This window comes from Oncorhynchus clarkii, chromosome 2 (assembly GCF_045791955.1).
Source record: "Oncorhynchus clarkii lewisi isolate Uvic-CL-2024 chromosome 2, UVic_Ocla_1.0, whole genome shotgun sequence".
NCBI lineage: Eukaryota > Metazoa > Chordata > Actinopteri > Salmoniformes > Salmonidae > Oncorhynchus > Oncorhynchus clarkii.
Genome location: NC_092148.1, coordinates 93,995,924 through 94,015,098, shown reverse-complemented (window position 1 = coordinate 94,015,098; position 19,175 = coordinate 93,995,924). Strand labels below are relative to the sequence as shown.

At 42.4% G+C, this 19,175-nt stretch overlaps 1 protein-coding gene across 2 annotated transcripts in view; it reads right to left on the bottom strand.

The window, feature by feature from the left end:
* Positions 1–448: 448 nt before the first annotated feature.
* Positions 449–19,175, bottom strand: part of LOC139376507 (epidermal growth factor receptor kinase substrate 8-like protein 2) — a 103,428-nt gene continuing 84,701 nt past the window's right edge. For both annotated transcript variants that reach the window (XM_071119202.1, XM_071119194.1), the window contains 8 exons: positions 17,442–17,610; positions 17,001–17,035; positions 16,665–16,773; positions 5,803–5,934; positions 4,246–4,342; positions 3,786–3,975; positions 1,100–1,232; positions 449–932 (listed from right to left, as the gene is read on the bottom strand). In XM_071119202.1, coding sequence (XP_070975303.1) covers positions 858–932; positions 1,100–1,232; positions 3,786–3,975; positions 4,246–4,342; positions 5,803–5,934; positions 16,665–16,773; positions 17,001–17,035; positions 17,442–17,610 — 940 coding nt within the window. In that variant the 3' untranslated portion in view covers positions 449–857. The remainder of the gene's footprint in view (positions 933–1,099; positions 1,233–3,785; positions 3,976–4,245; positions 4,343–5,802; positions 5,935–16,664; positions 16,774–17,000; positions 17,036–17,441; positions 17,611–19,175) is intronic.

Here is a 19,175-nt window from a genome sequence, read left to right as displayed (position 1 = left end):
CAGTCACATACAGCAGCCGTCAGTCACATACAGCAGCCGTCAGTCACATACAGCAGCCGTCAGTCACATACAGCAGCCGACATCACATACAGCAGCCGTCAGTCACATACAGCAGCCGTCAGTCACATACAGCAGCCGTCAGTCACATACAGCAGCCGACATCACATACAGCAGCCGTCAGTCACATACAGCAGCCGTCAGTCACATACAGCAGCCGTCAGTCACATACAGCAGCCGTCAGTCACATACAGCAGCCGTCAGTCACATACAGCAGCCGTCAGTCACATACAGCAGCCGTCAGTCACATACAGCCATCAGTCACATACAGCAGCCGTCAGTCACATACAGCAGCCGTCAGTCACATACAGCAGCCGTCAGTCACATACAGCCATCAGTCACATACACACTCACACACACGCACACACGCACGCACGCCCGCACGCCCGCACTCACACAGATGCACAAACTATCTCTCTCACCACTACACCTGTAAATTAATATGGTCCCTCACCACCACACCTGTAAATTAATATGGTCCCTCACCACTATACAAAGATAGAAACATTGTCAGGCAAAGCATCAAAAAGCAATAGTCATAATTACTAGAGAACATCATTGAAGAAAAAGGTAAACATACACATTCACTAAGATGAAAAATAAATATATAATTTAAAAAAAATTATAACAGTTATATTAAATGCCAATGTTAACTGTCGATTGTCTGATAAAAATAAGTTGGTGAAAGGGTGGGCACTGTGGGAGGGGAAGGCTTCTGGTTGGTTGCTACTGGAGAGGGTTGTTATGGTGACCAGCCATGCTGAGCTGTGATTGGTTGACAGTCATTGAGCATGCTCAGATTAGTCCTTGCTGGCATCGATCTTCTCTTGTCGTCGTCTCATAATCTCTTGGAGCTCTGAATTCCCATTGTTCTTCTGGAAATAGATTTTCAGGGTTGAGTTTTTTTATTTTTTATATCTAAACATCTAAAGGCTCTAAACGTGTGTGTGTTCGTGCGTGCTTGTGCGTGTGTGTGTGTGTGTGTGTGTGTGTGTGTGCGTACAGTGGTTCATGTGTCAGTATGTGTGCATGTGATACAGACCTCTAGCTGGGCTTTCTGCACGGTGGTCTGGCTGTACACCCTGGCTCCCTCGTCTCCACACACTGCCTTCAGTTCCTCCTTGTTCAGAGAGAAGAGCTGAGCGCCCGTCAGGTTCCCCAGGCACTCCACCGTCCTGTAGGGAACAGAGACTACATTACCCATAATGCTCTATACCAAGGGAATCCACTGTGCTGTATGGAACAGAGACTACATTGCCCATAATGATCTACACCCAGGCACTCCATCACGCTTTAGGGAACAGAGACTGCATTATCCATCAGACATGGGCAGGAAATAGTTGTATTTTGTAGTTTATTTTAAAATACCAACTTTTGAAATACTCTAGGTAGTTTAATGAAGAGTTAGAAATGTAGCGTTTTCAAAGGCAATTATTTTATGTGATATTCAAATACAGGTCTCAGAAAAATGAATACTATTTTAATGTATTTGAATATATGCAAGTTATTTGAAAACAAAAATTGTATTTGATGGCTGCCCAAAATGTAATGAAGAACCAAAGACGACAACAAGTAATGTGTGTTAATGAAACATATGAGGGACATGGAATCATCAAGATAACCCACTCTTCCAGCCCCAAAATGACTTACGCATATTTTCATAATGAGTGAGACATAACGTACCACCTGACACCAAGTTATTATACATGTGTATTATCTTTGTGATCATTACAATAGCAACAATAGTGTTGCATATGATTTTGGAAATTGCTTTATAATTGCATAATAAGTGAGTTATTACATAAATGGAATAACGAAGTCACTATTCCTCTTGTCAGTAGTTACAAATACTCTCAGCTCTTTGTTATACAATTAAAATGCAATTACTCAATAATTATGTAACAACATACTAATAAAATGCTGCTCCTGAAGTAATTACAGTTTAACTACACAGGAACAAGAACAGTGAGGGCTGTCCTTGGCTGGAAAATGGCTTTCTGGTTTTCTGTGACTAGGTGCTGACCTAACATAATCGTTTGTTGTGCTTTCGCCGTAAAGCCTATTTGAAATCGGACACTGTGGCTGGATTTACAAGAAGTTTATCTTTAAAATGGTGTAAAATACTTGTATGATTGAGGAATTTTAATTATGGGATACCTCGACAACAGCCAGTGAAATTGCAGGGCTCCAAATTCAAAACAACTTAAAAAAGTGCTTTCTGGAACGTTTTTTGAAATTCTTTCAATTTTTTTTGTCAATTACACATTCTTTTGTCATATTTTATTGTCATATTTTTTTTTTTTTTACTTGTCTATAAGGCACATGTTTTGTCCATTTGCAATATGATTTACTAGGAAGTCAAAAGTCGAAGTCAAAAGTCAGTGAACCATTGCCAGATGCAGTAAGAAATGTCCAAATGTAATATGAAAGTATTGAAAGTGCCAAATCAGGATGTTTTGTCCATTTGCAATATGATATCATAGGAAGTCAAAAGTCTAAGTCAAAAGTCACTTGTTTTTTTTTTGCCAAATGCCATAAGAAATGTCCAAATGCAATATGAAAGTATTGAAAGTGCCAAATCAGGATGTTATGTCCATTTGCCATGTACGATCATAGGAAGTCGGTTTCCAAACCCAAAAGTCAGTGAACCATGTCCAAATGGCATTTATACTGCCCAAATGATATATAGCACTATGTTAAGACATGAATCAACCTAGATGGTCTATTTGTCATGTATGATGAGGGAGAAGTGGGACTTTTTTGAAAAAGGTCCAAAATGACCAGGGGCGCCCCCTATTGGATTGGCACGGGTGGGGGGTGTTCCCTACCCAACAGTACCCTCTGTATTGAAATAGTCACCTCCAAAGTTACTGTTTGTTCCTCCCCAAAAATAGTTACTTTCCACAAACCATAGTTAAATCTATAGGTATCCGAAGTCTGTTACCCATAATTCCTTGTATAACATATTAAACACTAGAGAAGAACTGAGCTCTAGTCAGGATACCCAGACACTCCACCTTCCTTTCAATATTGAACAAACAAAATACGAACATACTAAATATTTGCAATATAAATTCACAAAATGTCAAATGTTCTAACTAAATGTTTTATCTAGTGTGGTGTTTGCAAGGCTAGTGAACTGATAAGATTACCCTATTCCACAAGAAAAAGAGCAATGTTGAGTTTGCATTTGGAGCATTTTTCTCTGTAAACTTGCACTGGCTAGGTGACCTTTCCTGGTTCTAATAGTTGTTAGCTAACTGAAGACTATGTAGCATGATAATACCATGAGATAACTGAAGACTTTATAGCATGATAATACCATGAGATAACTGAAGACTATATAGCATGATAATACCATGAGATAACTGAAGACTATATAGCATGATAATACCATGAGATAACTGAAGACTATATAGCATGATAATACCATGAGACAACTGAAGACTATATAGCATGATAATACCATGAGATAACTGAAGACTATATAGCATGATAATACCATGCACTAACTGAAGACAATATAGCATGATAATACCATGAGATAACTGAAGCCAGCACTTTGTCACTTTTCTCTCTTCCTCACGATTGTAAGTACATAAACTTTAACTGATATCTGCCTGCCTGCCTGTGTGTTTATTTATGTGTGTGTGTGTGTGTGTGTGTGTGTGTGTGTGTGTGTGTGTGTATCATGTCTTCTTAACACACAGCCAAGTATGGTGACTCACGGTTTAGAGAATCCCTTGGCATTGAGCCAGGCGGTGACCTGCGGTGGGCTGGAGTCTAAGGTGAGAGGAGGAGAGGAGCTGCTGTCTGAGGGGCGCTCTACCCTGAAGTTACGGCCAGGAGGATTGGACTTATTAGTAGTGATCCTCTTCAACAACTCATCATTCACCTCATCCATCTGGTGTGTCCGAGCTGGGGGAAGGGAGGGAGAGACAGAGGATCAATGGCAGGGGAGAGAGCGAGAGACCGAGGGAAAGAGAGAGACAGAAAGAGAGAGAATTAACAGAATGTGGAGAACGGAGAGACAGGGGAAGTAACTGTTTAAGAGGTATACCTGCTCATCTATAAGTGCTGAGGTCCTCTTGGCTAAGATGAGGAAACTCGTAAAAACCTTAAGCTCAGATAGCTCAGATAAGCAGTTATCTAGATTGTGTAGTAGTAAACGAAAGCTATGAGACTCACATTCTTTGAAGCGGCCCATGTCAAAGCTCTCCCCTCTCCCTAGAGAGCTGGAGGGAGAGGTAGGGCTGTAGGGCTGTAGGGCTGTAGGGCTGTAGGGCTGGCCAACCAGAGGTGACACAGACACACACAGAGACAAAAGAAAGACACATGAAAGAACGTTAATAATTCATGAATAGATTGGATTTATATAGTGCTTATCCAGATGCTCTTACATAATGTCAAATGCTGTCAGGGAGAACAGGTTCATCTTTCCAAAAATGTTTGATAATGTTTCAAAATCTGTTCAACTGGTTTCCAGGATGCATTGGTAGGTGGGTACAGGGCTTGTAAAGTACGGAGAAGGGGTGGTATCATGACGATGTGTTTGTGTGGTGTGTTTTAGAAGTATAGAGGGAGTGTGCATAACTGAAGGTTATACATTATGTGTGAACAGTAGCTGTGTGTGTGTGTGTGTGATAATATGTGTGCATATGATATTGAGTATGTTGGGCATGTCTGTGATAATGTGTCTGTATATCATATTGTGCATGATAGTGTGTGTGGGTGTGTGTGCGTATGTGCTTTCTAATGTGTGCGTTTATGATAATGTGTGTGTGTGTGTGTGTGTGCGTTCTAATGTGTGCATTTATGATTGTGTGTGTGTGTGTGTGCGTTCTAATGTGTGCGTTTATGATAATGTGTGTGTGTGCGTTCTAATGTGTGCGTTTATGATAATGTGTGTGTGTGTGCGTTCTAATGTGTGCATTTATGATTGTGTGTGTGTGTGTGTGCGTTCTAATGTGTGCGTTTATGATTGTGTGTGTGTGTGTGCGTTCTAATGTGTGCGTTTATGATAATGTGTGTGTGTGCGTTCTAATGTGTGCGTTTATGATAATGTGTGTGTGTGTGTTCTAATGTGTGCGTTTATGATAATGTGTGTGTGTGCGTTCTAATGTGTGCGTTTATGATAATGTGTGTGTGTGTGTGCGTTCTAATGTGTGCGTTTATGATAATGTGTGTGTGTGTGTTCTAATGTGTGCGTTTATGATAATGTGTGTGTGTGTGCGTTCTAATGTGTGCGTTTATGATAATGTGTGTGTGTGTGTTCTAATGTGTGCGTTTATGATAATGTGTGTGTGTGTGCGTTCTAATGTGTGCGTTTATGATAATGTGTGTGTGTGTGTTCTAATGTGTGCGTTTATGATAATGTGTGTGTGTGTGTTCTAATGTGTGCGTTTATGATAATGTGTGTGTGTGTGTGCGTTCTAATGTGTGCGTTTATGATAATGTGTGTGTGTGTGTTCTAATGTGTGCGTTTATGATAATGTGTGTGTGTGTGTGTGCGTTCTAATGTGTGCGTTTATGATAATGTGTGTGTGTGCGTTCTAATGTGTGCGCTTATGATAATGTGTGTGTGTGTGTTCTAATGTGTGCGTTTATGATAATGTGTGTGTGTGTGTGTGTGCGTTCTAATGTGTGCATTTATGATTGTGTGTGTGTGTGCGTTCTAATGTGTGCGTTTATGATAATGTGTGTGTGTGTGTGCGTTCCTGATAATGTTTGTGTGTGTAATGTTACCTGGCTATAGAGAGGTTCAGCCATGCCGTGTGGTTCCTCTAGTTTGACCACATCCAGGATGTTGTAGGGGACATATCCTGATTGGCCACTCCTGTTCCTCAGTTTCCACCACTGTTTATCGTCCTCTATCACCTGCAGGGACACTTTTTTTTTTTAAATGTGTACCTTTATTTAACTAGGCAAGTCAGTTAAGAACAAATTCTTATTTTCAATGACGGCCTAGGAACAGTGGGTTTACTACCTGTTCAGGGGGCAGAACGACAGAGTTTTATCATGTCAGCTCGGGGATTCGATCTTGCAACCTTTCGGTTACTAGTCCAACGCTCTAACCACTAGGTTATGCTGCCGCCACAATGACCTAAATAATAATAATAATAATAATAATAATAATAATAATAATAATAATAATAATAATAATAATAATAATAATATACCATTTAGCATGTTGTTGTTTTTTAATCTGAAACATGCATTTTCATATGTGTGTCCCAAGCATGAATCGAACCCACAACCCAGAAGTCACTCTGACTCTGCATGTCACTCTGCATGTCACTCTGCATGTCACTCTGACTCTGCATGTCACTCTGCATGTCACTCTGCATGTCACTCTGCATGTCAATCCGACTCTGCATGTCACTCTGCATGTCACTCTGACTCTGCATGTCACTCTGCATGTCACTCTGACTCTGCATGTCACTCTGCATGTCACTCTGCATGTCACTCTGCATGTCACTCTGACTCTGCATGTCACTCCGCATATAATATAGATGTCGTACCTCTAGCACCTCGTCCTGCAGTACTGACAGTATTATAATATAGATGTTGTTTTGTTGCCATGGCGCTGACAGAGATGGCCGCCTCGCTTCGCGTTCCTAGGAAACTATGCAGTTTTTTGTTTTTTTACGTGTTATTTCTTACATTAGTACCCCAGGTCATCTTAGGTTTCATTACATACATCGAGAAGAACTACTGAATATAAGATCAGCGTCAACTCACCATCAGTACAACCAAGAATATGATTTTTCGCGAAGCGGATTCTGTGTTCTGCCTTTCAACCAGGACAACGGAATGGATCCCAGCCGGCGACCAAAAAAAACGACTCCGAAAAAGAGGGAAACGAGGCGGTCTTCTGGTCAGACTCCGGAGACGGGCACATCGTGCACCACTCCCTAGCATTCTTCTCGCCAATGTCCAGTCTCTTGACAACAAGGTTGATGAAATCCGAGCAAGGGTAGCATTCCAGAGGGACATCAGAGACTGTAACGTTCTTTGCTTCACGGAAACATGGCTCACTGGAGAGACGCTATCGGAGGCGGTGCAGCCAGCGGGTTTCTCCACGCATCGCGCCGACAGAAACAAACATCTTTCTGGTAAGAAGAGGGGCGGGGGCGTATGCCTTATGGCTAACGAGACGTGGTGTGATCACAGAAACATACAGGAACTCAAATCCTTCTGTTCACCTGATTTAGAATTCCTCACAATCAAATGTCGACCGCATTATCTACCAAGAGAATTCTCTTCAATTATAATCACAGCCGTATATATTCCCCCCCAAGCAGACACATCGATGGCTCTGAACGAACTTTATTTGACTCTTTGCAAACTGGAATCCATACATCCTGAGGCTGCATTCATTATAGCTGGGGATTTTAACAAGGCTAGTCTGAAAACAAGACTCCCTAAATTGTATCAGCATATCGATTGCGCAACCAGGGCTGGAACAACCTTGGATCATTGTTATTCTAACATCCGCAATGCATATAAGGCCCTGCCCCGCCCTCCTTTCGGAAAAGCTGACCATGACTCCATTTTGCTGATCCCTGCCTACAGACAGAAACTAAAACAAGAAGCTCCTACGCTGAGGTCTGTCCAACGCTGGTCCGACCAAGCTGATTCCACACTCCAAGACTGCTTCCATCACGTGGACTGGGATATGTTTCATATTGCGTCAGATAACAACATTGACGAATACGCTGATTCGGTGTGCGAGTTCATTAGAACGTGCGTTAAAGATGTCGTTCCCATAGCAACGATTAAAACATTCCCTAACCAGAAACCGTGGATTGATGGCAGCATTCGCGTGAAACTGAAAGCGCGAACCACTGCTTTTAATCAGGGCAAGGTGACTGGTAACATGACCGAATACAAACAGTGCAGCTATTCCCTCCGCAAGGCAATCAAACAAGCTAAGCGTCAGTATAGAGACAAAGTAGAATCTCAATTCAACGGCTCAGACACAAGAGGTATGTGGCAGGGTCTACAGTCAATCACGGACTACAAGAAGAAAACCAGCCCAGTCACGGACCAGGATGTCTTGCTCCCAGGCAGACTAAATAACTTTTTTGCCCGCTTTGAGGACAATACAGTGCCACTGACACAGCCTGCAACGAAAACATGCGGACTCTCCTTCACTGCAGCCGAGGTGAGTAAAACATTTATACGTGTTAACCCTCGCAGGGCTGCAGGCCCAGACGGCATTCCCAGCCGCACCCTCAGAGCATGCGCAGATCAGCTGGCCGGTGTGTTTACGGACATATTCAATCAATCCCTATACCAGTCTGCTGTTCCCACATGCTTCAAGAGGGCCACCATTGTTCCTGTTCCCAAGAAAGCTAAGGTAACTGAGCTAAACGATTACCGCCCCGTAGCACTCACTTCCGTCATCATGAAGTGCTTTGAGAGACTAGTCAAGGACCATATCACCTCCACCCTACCTGACACCCTAGACCCACTCCAATTTTCTTACCGCCCAAATAGGTCCACAGACGATGCAATCTCAACCACACTGCACACTGCCCTAACCCATCTGGACAAGAGGAATACCTATGTGAGAATGCTGTTCATCGACTACAGCTCGGCATTCAACACCATAGTACCCTCCAAGCTCGTCATCAAGCTCGAGACCCTGGGTCTCGACCCCGCCCTGTGCAACTGGGTACTGGACTTCCTGACGGGCCGCCCCTAGGTGGTGAGGGTAGGCAACAACATCTCCACCCCGCTGATCCTCAACACTGGGGCCCCACAAGGGTGCGTTCTGAGCCCTCTCCTGTACTCCCTGTTCACCCACGACTGCGTGGCCACGCACGCCTCCAACTCAATCATCAAGTTTGCGGACGACACAACAGTGGTAGGCTTGATTACCAACAACAACGAGACGGCCTACAGGGAGGAGGTGAGGGCCCTCGGAGTGTGGTGTCAGGAAAATAACCTCACACTCAACGTCAACAAAACTAAGGAGATGATTGTGGACTTCAGGAAACAGAAGAGGGAACACCCCCCTATCCACATCGATGGAACAGTAGTGGAGAGGGTAGTAAGTTTTAAGTTCCTCGGCATACACATCACAGACAAACTGAATTGGTCCACTCACACAGACAGCATCGTGAAGAAGGCGCAGCAGCGCCTCTTCAACCTCAGGAGGCTGAAGAAATTCGGCTTGTCACCAAAAGCACTAACAAACTTCTACAGATGCACAATCGAGAGCATCCTGGCGGGCTGTATCACCGCCTGGTACGGCAACTGCTCCGCCCACAACAGTAAGGCTCTCCAGAGGGTAGTGAGGTCTGCACAACGCATCACCGGGGGCAAACTACCTGCCCTCCAGGACACCTACACCACCCGATGTTATAGGAAGGCCATAAAGATCATCAAGGACAACAACCACCCGAGCCACTGCCTGTTCACCCCGCTATCATCCAGAAGGCGAGGTCAGTACAGGTGCATCAAAGCTGGAACCGAGAGACTGAAAAACAGCTTCTATCTCAAGGCCATCAGACTGTTAATTAAACAGCCATCACTAACATTGAGTGGCTGCTGCCAACACACTGACTCAACTCCAGCCACTTTAATAATGGGAATTGATGGGAAATGTAAAATATATCACTAGCCACTTTAAACAATGCTACCTAATATAATGTTTACATACCCTACATTATTCATCTCATATGTATATGTATATACTGTACTCTATATCATCTACTGCATCCTTATGTAATACATGTATCACTAGCCACTTTAACTATGCCACTTTGTTTACATACCCATCTAATATGTATATACTGTACTCGATACCATCTACTGTATCTTGCCTATGCTGCTCTGTACCATCACTCATTCATATATCCTTATGTACATATTCTTTATCCCCTCACACTGTGTACAAGACAGTAGTTTTGGAATTGTTAGATTACTTGTTGGTTATTACTGCATTGTCGGAACTTTAAGCACAAGCATTTCGCTACACTCGCATTAACATCTGCTAACCATGTGTATGTGACAAATAAAATTTGATTTGATTTGATGTCGTACCTCTAGCACCTCGTCCTGCAGTACTGACAGTATTATAATATAGATGTCGTACCTCTAGCACCTCGTCCTGCAGTACTGACAGTATTATAATATAGATGTCGTACCTCTACCACCTCGTCCTGCAGTACTGACAGTATTATAATATAGATGTCGTACCTCTAGCACCTCGTCCTGCAGTACTGACAGTATTATAATATAGATGTCGTACCTCCACCACCTCGTCCTGCAGTACTGACAGTATTATAATATAGATGTCGTACCTCCAGCACCTCGTCCTGCAGTACTGACAGTATTATAATATAGATGTCATACCTCTAGCACCTCGTCCTGCAGTACTGACAGTATTATAATATAGATGTCATACCTCCACCACCTCGTCCTGCAGTACTGACAGTATTATAATATAGATGTCGTACCACTAGCACCTCGTCCTGCAGTACTGACAGTATTATAATATAGATGTCATACCTCCACCACATCGTCCTGCAGTACTGACAGTATTATAATATAGATGTCGTACCTCTAGCACCTCGTCCTGCAGTACTGACAGTATTATAATATAGATGTCGTACCTCTAGCACCTCGTCCTGCAGTACTGACAGTATTATAATATAGATGTCATACCTCCACCACCTCGTCCTGCAGTACTGACAGTATTATAATATAGATGTCGTACCACTAGCACCTCGTCCTGCAGTACTGACAGTATTATAATATAGATGTCGTACCTCTAGCACCTCGTCCTGCAGTACTGACAGTATTATAATATAGATGTCGTACCTCTAGCACCTCGTCCTGCAGTACTGACAGTATTATAATATAGATGTCGTACCTCTAGCACCTCGTCCTGCAGTACTGACAGTATTATAATATAGATGTCGTACCTCTAGCACCTCGTCCTGCAGTACTGACAGTATTATAATATAGATGTCGTACCTCCAGCACCTCGTCCTGCAGTACTGACAGTATTATAATATAGATGTCGTACCTCTAGCACCTCGTCCTGCAGTACTGACAGTATTATAATATAGATGTCGTACCTCTAGCACCTCGTCCTGCAGTACTGACAGTATTATAATATAGATGTCATACCTCTAGCACCTCGTCCTGCAGTACTGACAGTATTATAATATAGATGTCGTACCTCTACCACCTCGTCCTGCAGTACTGACAGTATTATAATATAGATGACGTACCTCCAACACCTCGTCCTGCAGTACTGACAGTGTTATAATATAGATGTCATACCTCCACCACCTCTCGTCCTGCAGTACTGACAGTATTATAATATAGATGTCGTACCTCCACCACCTCGTCCTGCAGTACTGACAGTATTATAATATAGATGTCGTACCTCCACCACCTCGTCCTGCAGTACTGACAGTATTATAATATAGATGTCGTACCTCTACCACCTCGTCCTGCAGTACTGACAGTATTATAATATAGATGGCGTACCTCTAGCACCTCGTCCTGCAGTACTGACAGTGTTATAATATAGATGTCGTACCTCTACCACCTCGTCCTGCAGTACTGACAGTATTATAATATAGATGTCGTACCTCCACCACCTCGTCCTGCAGTACTGACAGTATTATAATATAGATGTCGTACCTCTACCACCTCGTCCTGCAGTACTGACAGTATTATAATATAGATGTCGTACCTCTAGCACCTCGTCCTGCAGTACTGACAGTATTATAATATAGATGTCGTACCACTAGCACCTCGTCCTGCAGTACTGACAGTATTATAATATAGATGTCGTACCTCCACCACCTCGTCCTGCAGTACTGACAGTATTATAATATAGATGTCATACCTCTAGCACCTCGTCCTGCAGTACTGACAGTATTATAATATAGATGTCGTACCTCTAGCACCTCGTCCTGCAGTACTGACAGTATTATAATATAGATGTCGTACCTCCACCACCTCGTCCTGCAGTACTGACAGTATTATAATATAGATGTCATACCTCTACCACCTCGTCCTGCAGTACTGACAGTATTATAATATAGATGTCGTACCTCCACCACCTCGTCCTGCAGTACTGACAGTATTATAATATAGATGGCGTACCTCCACCACCTCGTCCTGCAGTACTGACAGTATTATAATATAGATGTCATACCTCTACCACCTCGTCCTGCAGTACTGACAGTATTATAATATAGATGTCGTACCTCCACCACCTCGTCCTGCAGTACTGACAGTATTATAATATAGATGTCATACCTCTACCACCTCGTCCTGCAGTACTGACAGTATTATAATATAGATGTCGTACCTCCACCACCTCGTCCTGCAGTACTGACAGTATTATAATATAGATGGCGTACCTCTAGCACCTCGTCCTGCAGTACTGACAGTATTATAATATAGATGTCGTACCTCTACCACCTCGTCCTGCAGTACTGACAGTATTATAATATAGATGTCGTACCTCTACCACCTCGTCCTGCAGTACTGACAGTATTATAATATAGATGGCGTACCTCTAGCACCTCGTCCTGCAGTACTGACAGTATTATAATATAGATGTCGTACCTCTAGCACCTCGTCCTGCAGTACTGACAGTATTATAATATAGATGTCGTACCTCTACCACCTCGTCCTGTAGTACTGACAGTATTATAATATAGATGTCGTACCTCTACCACCTCGTCCTGCAGTACTGACAGTATTATAATATAGATGTCGTACCTCTAGCACCTCGTCCTGTAGTACTGACAGTATTATAATATAGATGTCGTACCTCTAGCACCTCGTCCTGCAGTACTGACAGTATTATAATATAGATGTCGTACCTCTACCACCTCGTCCTGCAGTACTGACAGTATTATAATATAGATGTCGTACCTCTACCACCTCGTCCTGCAGTACTGACAGTATTATAATATAGATGTCGTACCTCTAGCACCTCGTCCTGCAGTACTGACAGTATTATAATATAGATGTCGTACCTCTAGCACCTCGTCCTGCAGTACTGACAGTATTATAATATAGATGTCATACCTCTACCACCTCGTCCTGCAGTACTGACAGTATTATAATATAGATGGCGTACCTCTAGCACCTCGTCCTGCAGTACTGACAGTATTATAATATAGATGTCGTACCTCTAGCACCTCGTCCTGCAGTACTGACAGTATTATAATATAGATGTCATACCTCTACCACCTCGTCCTGCAGTACTGACAGTGTTATAATATAGATGTCATACCTCTAGCACCTCGTCCTGCAGTACTGACAGTATTATAATATAGATGTCGTACCTCTAGCACCTCGTCCTGTAGTACTGACAGTATTATAATATAGATGTCGTACCTCTACCACCTCGTCCTGCAGTACTGACAGTATTATAATATAGATGTCATACCTCTACCACCTCGTCCTGCAGTACTGACAGTATTATAATATAGATGTCGTACCTCCACCACCTCGTCCTGCAGTACTGACAGTATTATAATATAGATGTCGTACCTCTACCACCTCGTCCTGCAGTACTGACAGTATTATAATATAGATGTCATACCTCCACCACCTCGTCCTGCAGTACTGACAGTATTATAATATAGATGTCATACCTCTACCACCTCGTCCTGCAGTACTGACAGTATTATAATATAGATGTCGTACCTCCACCACCTCGTCCTGCAGTACTGACAGTATTATAATATAGATGTCGTACCTCTACCACCTCGTCCTGCAGTACTGACAGTATTATAATATAGATGTCATACCTCTACCACCTCGTCCTGCAGTACTGACAGTATTATAATATAGATGTCGTACCTCTACCACCTCGTCCTGCAGTACTGACAGTATTATAATATAGATGTCGTACCTCTACCACCTCGTCCTGCAGTACTGACAGTATTATAATATAGATGTCGTACCTCCAGCACCTCGTCCTGCAGTACTGACAGTATTATAATATAGATGTCGTACCTCTACCACCTCGTCCTGCAGTACTGACAGTATTATAATATAGATGTCGTACCACTAGCACCTCGTCCTGCAGTACTGACAGTATTATAATATAGATGTCGTACCTCTAGCACCTCGTCCTGCAGTACTGACAGTATTATAATATAGATGTCGTACCTCTAGCACCTCGTCCTGCAGTACTGACAGTATTATAATATAGATGTCGTACCTCTAGCACCTCGTCCTGCAGTACTGACAGTATTATAATATAGATGTCGTACCTCTAGCACCTCGTCCTGCAGTACTGACAGTATTATAATATAGATGTCGTACCTCTAGCACCTCGTCCTGCAGTACTGACAGTATTATAATATAGATGTCGTACCTCTACCACCTCGTCCTGCAGTACTGACAGTATTATAATATAGATGTCGTACCTCTAGCACCTCGTCCTGCAGTACTGACAGTATTATAATATAGATGTCGTACCTCTAGCACCTCGTCCTGCAGTACTGACAGTATTATAATATAGATGTCGTACCTCCACCACCTCGTCCTGCAGTACTGACAGTATTATAATATAGATGTCGTACCTCTACCACCTCGTCCTGCAGTACTGACAGTGTTATAATATAGATGTCGTACCTCTAGCACCTCGTCCTGCAGTACTGACAGTATTATAATATAGATGGCGTACCTCTAGCACCTCGTCCTGCAGTACTGACAGTATTATAATATAGATGTCGTACCTCTACCACCTCGTCCTGCAGTACTGACAGTATTATAATATAGATGTCGTACCTCTACCACCTCGTCCTGCAGTACTGACAGTATTATAATATAGATGTCGTACCACTAGCACCTCGTCCTGCAGTACTGACAGTATTATAATATAGATGTCGTACCTCTAGCACCTCGTCCTGCAGTACTGACAGTATTATAATATAGATGTCGTACCTCTAGCACCTCGTCCTGCAGTACTGACAGTATTATAATATAGATGTCATACCTCTAGCACCTCGTCCTGCAGTACTGACAGTATTATAATATAGATGTCGTACCTCTAGCACCTCGTCCTGCAGTACTGACAGTATTATAATATAGATGTCGTACCTCCAGCACCTCGTCCTGCAGTACTGACAGTATTATAATATAGATGTCGTACCTCTAGCACCTCGTCCTGCAGTACTGACAGTATTATAATATAGATGTCGTACCTCTAGCACCTCGTCCTGCAGTACTGACAGTATTATAATATAGATGTCGTACCTCTACCACCTCGTCCTGCAGTACTGACAGTATTATAATATAGATGTCGTACCTCCACCACCTCGTCCTGCAGTACTGACAGTATTATAATATAGATGTCGTACCTCTAGCACCTCGTCCTGCAGTACTGACAGTATTATAATATAGATGTCGTACCTCTAGCACCTCGTCCTGCAGTACTGACAGTATTATAATATAGATGTCGTACCTCCAGCACCTCGTCCTGCAGTACTGACAGTATTATAATATAGATGTCATACCTCTACCACCTCGTCCTGCAGTACTGACAGTATTATAATATAGATGTCGTACCTCTAGCACCTCGTCCTGCAGTACTGACAGTATTATAATATAGATGTCGTACCTCTACCACCTCGTCCTGCAGTACTGACAGTATTATAATATAGATGTCGTACCTCTACCACCTCGTCCTGCAGTACTGACAGTATTATAATATAGATGTCGTACCTCTAGCACCTCGTCCTGCAGTACTGACAGTATTATAATATAGATGTTGTACCTCTAGCACCTCGTCCTGCAGTACTGACAGTATTATAATATAGATGTTGTACCTCTAGCACCTCGTCCTGCAGTACTGACAGTATTATAATATAGATGTCGTACCTCTAGCACCTCGTCCTGCAGTACTGACAGTATTATAATATAGATGGCGTACCTCCAGCACCTCGTCCTGCAGTACTGACAGTATTATAATATAGATGTCATACCTCTAGCACCTCGTCCTGCAGTACTGACAGTATTATAATATAGATGTCGTACCTCCAGCACCTCGTCCTGCAGTACTGACAGTATTATAATATAGATGTCGTACCTCCAGCACCTCGTCCTGCAGTACTGACAGTATTATAATATAGATGTCGTACCTCTAGCACCTCGTCCTGCAGTACTGACAGTATTATAATATAGATGTCGTACCTCCACCACCTCGTCCTGCAGTACTGACAGTATTATAATATAGATGTCGTACCTCTAGCACCTCGTCCTGCAGTACTGACAGTATTATAATATAGATGTCGTACCTCTACCACCTCGTCCTGCAGTACTGACAGTATTATAATATAGATGTCGTACCTCCACCACCTCGTCCTGCAGTACTGACAGTATTATAATATAGATGTCGTACCTCCAGCACCTCGTCCTGCAGTACTGACAGTATTATAATATAGATGTCGTACCTCTAGCACCTCGTCCTGCAGTACTGACAGTATTATAATATAGATGTCGTACCTCTAGCACCTCGTCCTGCAGTACTGACAGTATTATAATATAGATGTCGTACCTCTAGCACCTCGTCCTGCAGTACTGACAGTATTATAATATAGATGTCGTACCTCTAGCACCTCGTCCTGCAGTACTGACAGTTCGTTGGCATTGCGGGCCACAAAGTGGTAGCGGATCTTGGCATATTTACGGGACGAGGTGGTCAGCCCATTGTTGGACCTGGGACAGGAGACAAATGCATGAGTTATTTCTCATGGATCATGCACAATAAATATTGGCCCAGATTTAGCTACACTTCTGTTACATGGTCTGTATTAACACTACAACAGCGTATACGTTTTATAGCAGCTCAAGAAATAACATTAACATTTTTGTCAAGTAATGGTAGTAGCAGCATGTAATGTAGAATCACAGTAGTAGTAATCTGGGAAATATAATCCATTTACCCATTCGATGAGTTTAAAGACTGGGTTCCAAAAATCTGAAAGAGAGAGAAAATTTTATAGGGCGGCGCACAATCTGACCAGCATCGTCCGGGTTAGGGGAGAGTTTGGCCGAGTTAGGCCGTCATTGTAAATAAGAATGTGTTCTTAATTGACTGTCCTAGTTAAATAAAGGTTAAATAAAAAATGCAATAAAAAAACGATGTTCTGGACTAGCGTGTTTCTGACTAGTGTAACACACTGAACTAGTAAATAACTCAAAGTATTTCAAACCTGCATCACTTTAAGAAATGTAAACAAACAAATGAAGAACTAACAATGGATGGCTGGGAGAAGTCTGGATGGTTGGGAAAAATCTACTAGAATGACTCAAATGGACAGCAGCCTAAAAATGTATGAGTATAAAATGTGTGTGTGTCTGTATGTGTGTGTCTGTGTACACACCTCGTCTGACTTGTAGGGGGACAGGAGGTTGGATATGGGGGACCTGGGAGGTTCCCCTGATCCCTCTGTCTCCCACGGGGATGTCCTGAACAGCTCAGCTGGGGGCTCCCACCCATTCCTGAATTTAGGGAAGTATGTAGGAGCACACTGGTCCCGCGGCCAGTCCGCTCTGCAAGGGGCAGGGGTCGGGGGTCGGGGGTCGGGGGGAGGTCGTTAATGCTGATACAGAAAGATCAAGTGTATAACAACTTATAAAGTATTAGAACAGCAGGCTGAACAACTTAACAGCAGGCTGAACAACTTATAAAGTATTAGAACAGCAGGCTGAACAGCTTATAAAGTATTAGAACAGCAGACTGAACAACTTAAAGTATTAGAACAGCAGGCTGAACAGCTTATAAAGTATTAGAACAGCAGGCTGAACAACTTATAAAGTATTAGAACAGCAGACTGAACAACTTATAAAGTATTAGAACAGCAGGCTGAACAGCTTATAAAGTATTAGAACAGCAGGCTGAACAACTTATAAAGTATTAGAACAGCAGGCTGAACAGCTTATAAAGTATTAGAACAGCAGGCTGAACAACTTATAAAGTATTAGAACAGCAGACTGAACAACTTATAAAGTATTAGAACAGCAGGCTGAACAGCTTATAAAGTATTAGAACAGCAGGCTGAACAACGTATGAAGTATTAGAACAGCAGGCTGAACAACTTAACAGCAGGCTGAACAACTTAACAGCAGGCTGAACAACTTATAAAGTATTAGAAGAGCAGGCTGAACAACTTATAAAGTATTAGAACAGAAGGCTGAACAACTTAACAGCAGGCTGAACAACTTAAAGTATTAGAACAGCAGACTGAACAACTTATAAAGTATTAGAACAGCAGGCTGAACAGCTTATAAAGTATTAGAACAGCAGGCTGAACAACTTATAAAGTATTAGAACAGCAGGCTGAACAACTTAAAGTATTAGAACAGCAGGCTGAACAACTTATAAAGTATTAGAACAGCAGGCTGAACAACTTATAAAGTATTAGAACAGCAGGCTGAACAACTTATAAAGTATTAGAACAGCAGGCTGAACAGCTTATAAAGTATTAGAACAGCAGGCTGAACAACTTATAAAGTATTAGAACAGCAGGCTGAACAACTTATAAAGTATTAGAACAGCAGGCTGAACAACTTATAAAGTATTAGAACAGCAGGCTGAACAACTTATAAAACATTAGAACAGCAGGCTGAACAACTTATAAAGTATGAGAACAGCAGGCTGAACAACTTATAAAGTATTAGAACAGCAGGCTGAACAACGTATGAAGTATTAGAACAGCAGGCTGAACAACTTATAAAGTATTAGAACAGCAGTCTGAACAACGTATGAAGTATTAGAACAGCAGGCTGAACAACTTAACAGCAGGCTGAACAACCTAACAGCAGGCTGAACAACTTATAAAGTATTAGAACAGCAGGCTGAACAACTTATAAAGTATTAGAACAGAAGGCTGAACAACTTAACAGCAGGCTGAACAACTTAAAGTATTAGAACAGCAGACTGAACAACTTATAAAGTATTAGAACAGCAGGCTGAACAGCTTATAAAGTATTAGAACAGCAGGCTGAACAACTTATAAAGTATTAGAACAGCAGGCTGAACAACTTATAAAGTATTAGAACAGCAGGCTGAACAACTTAAAGTATTAGAACAGCAGGCTGAACAACTTATAAAGTAT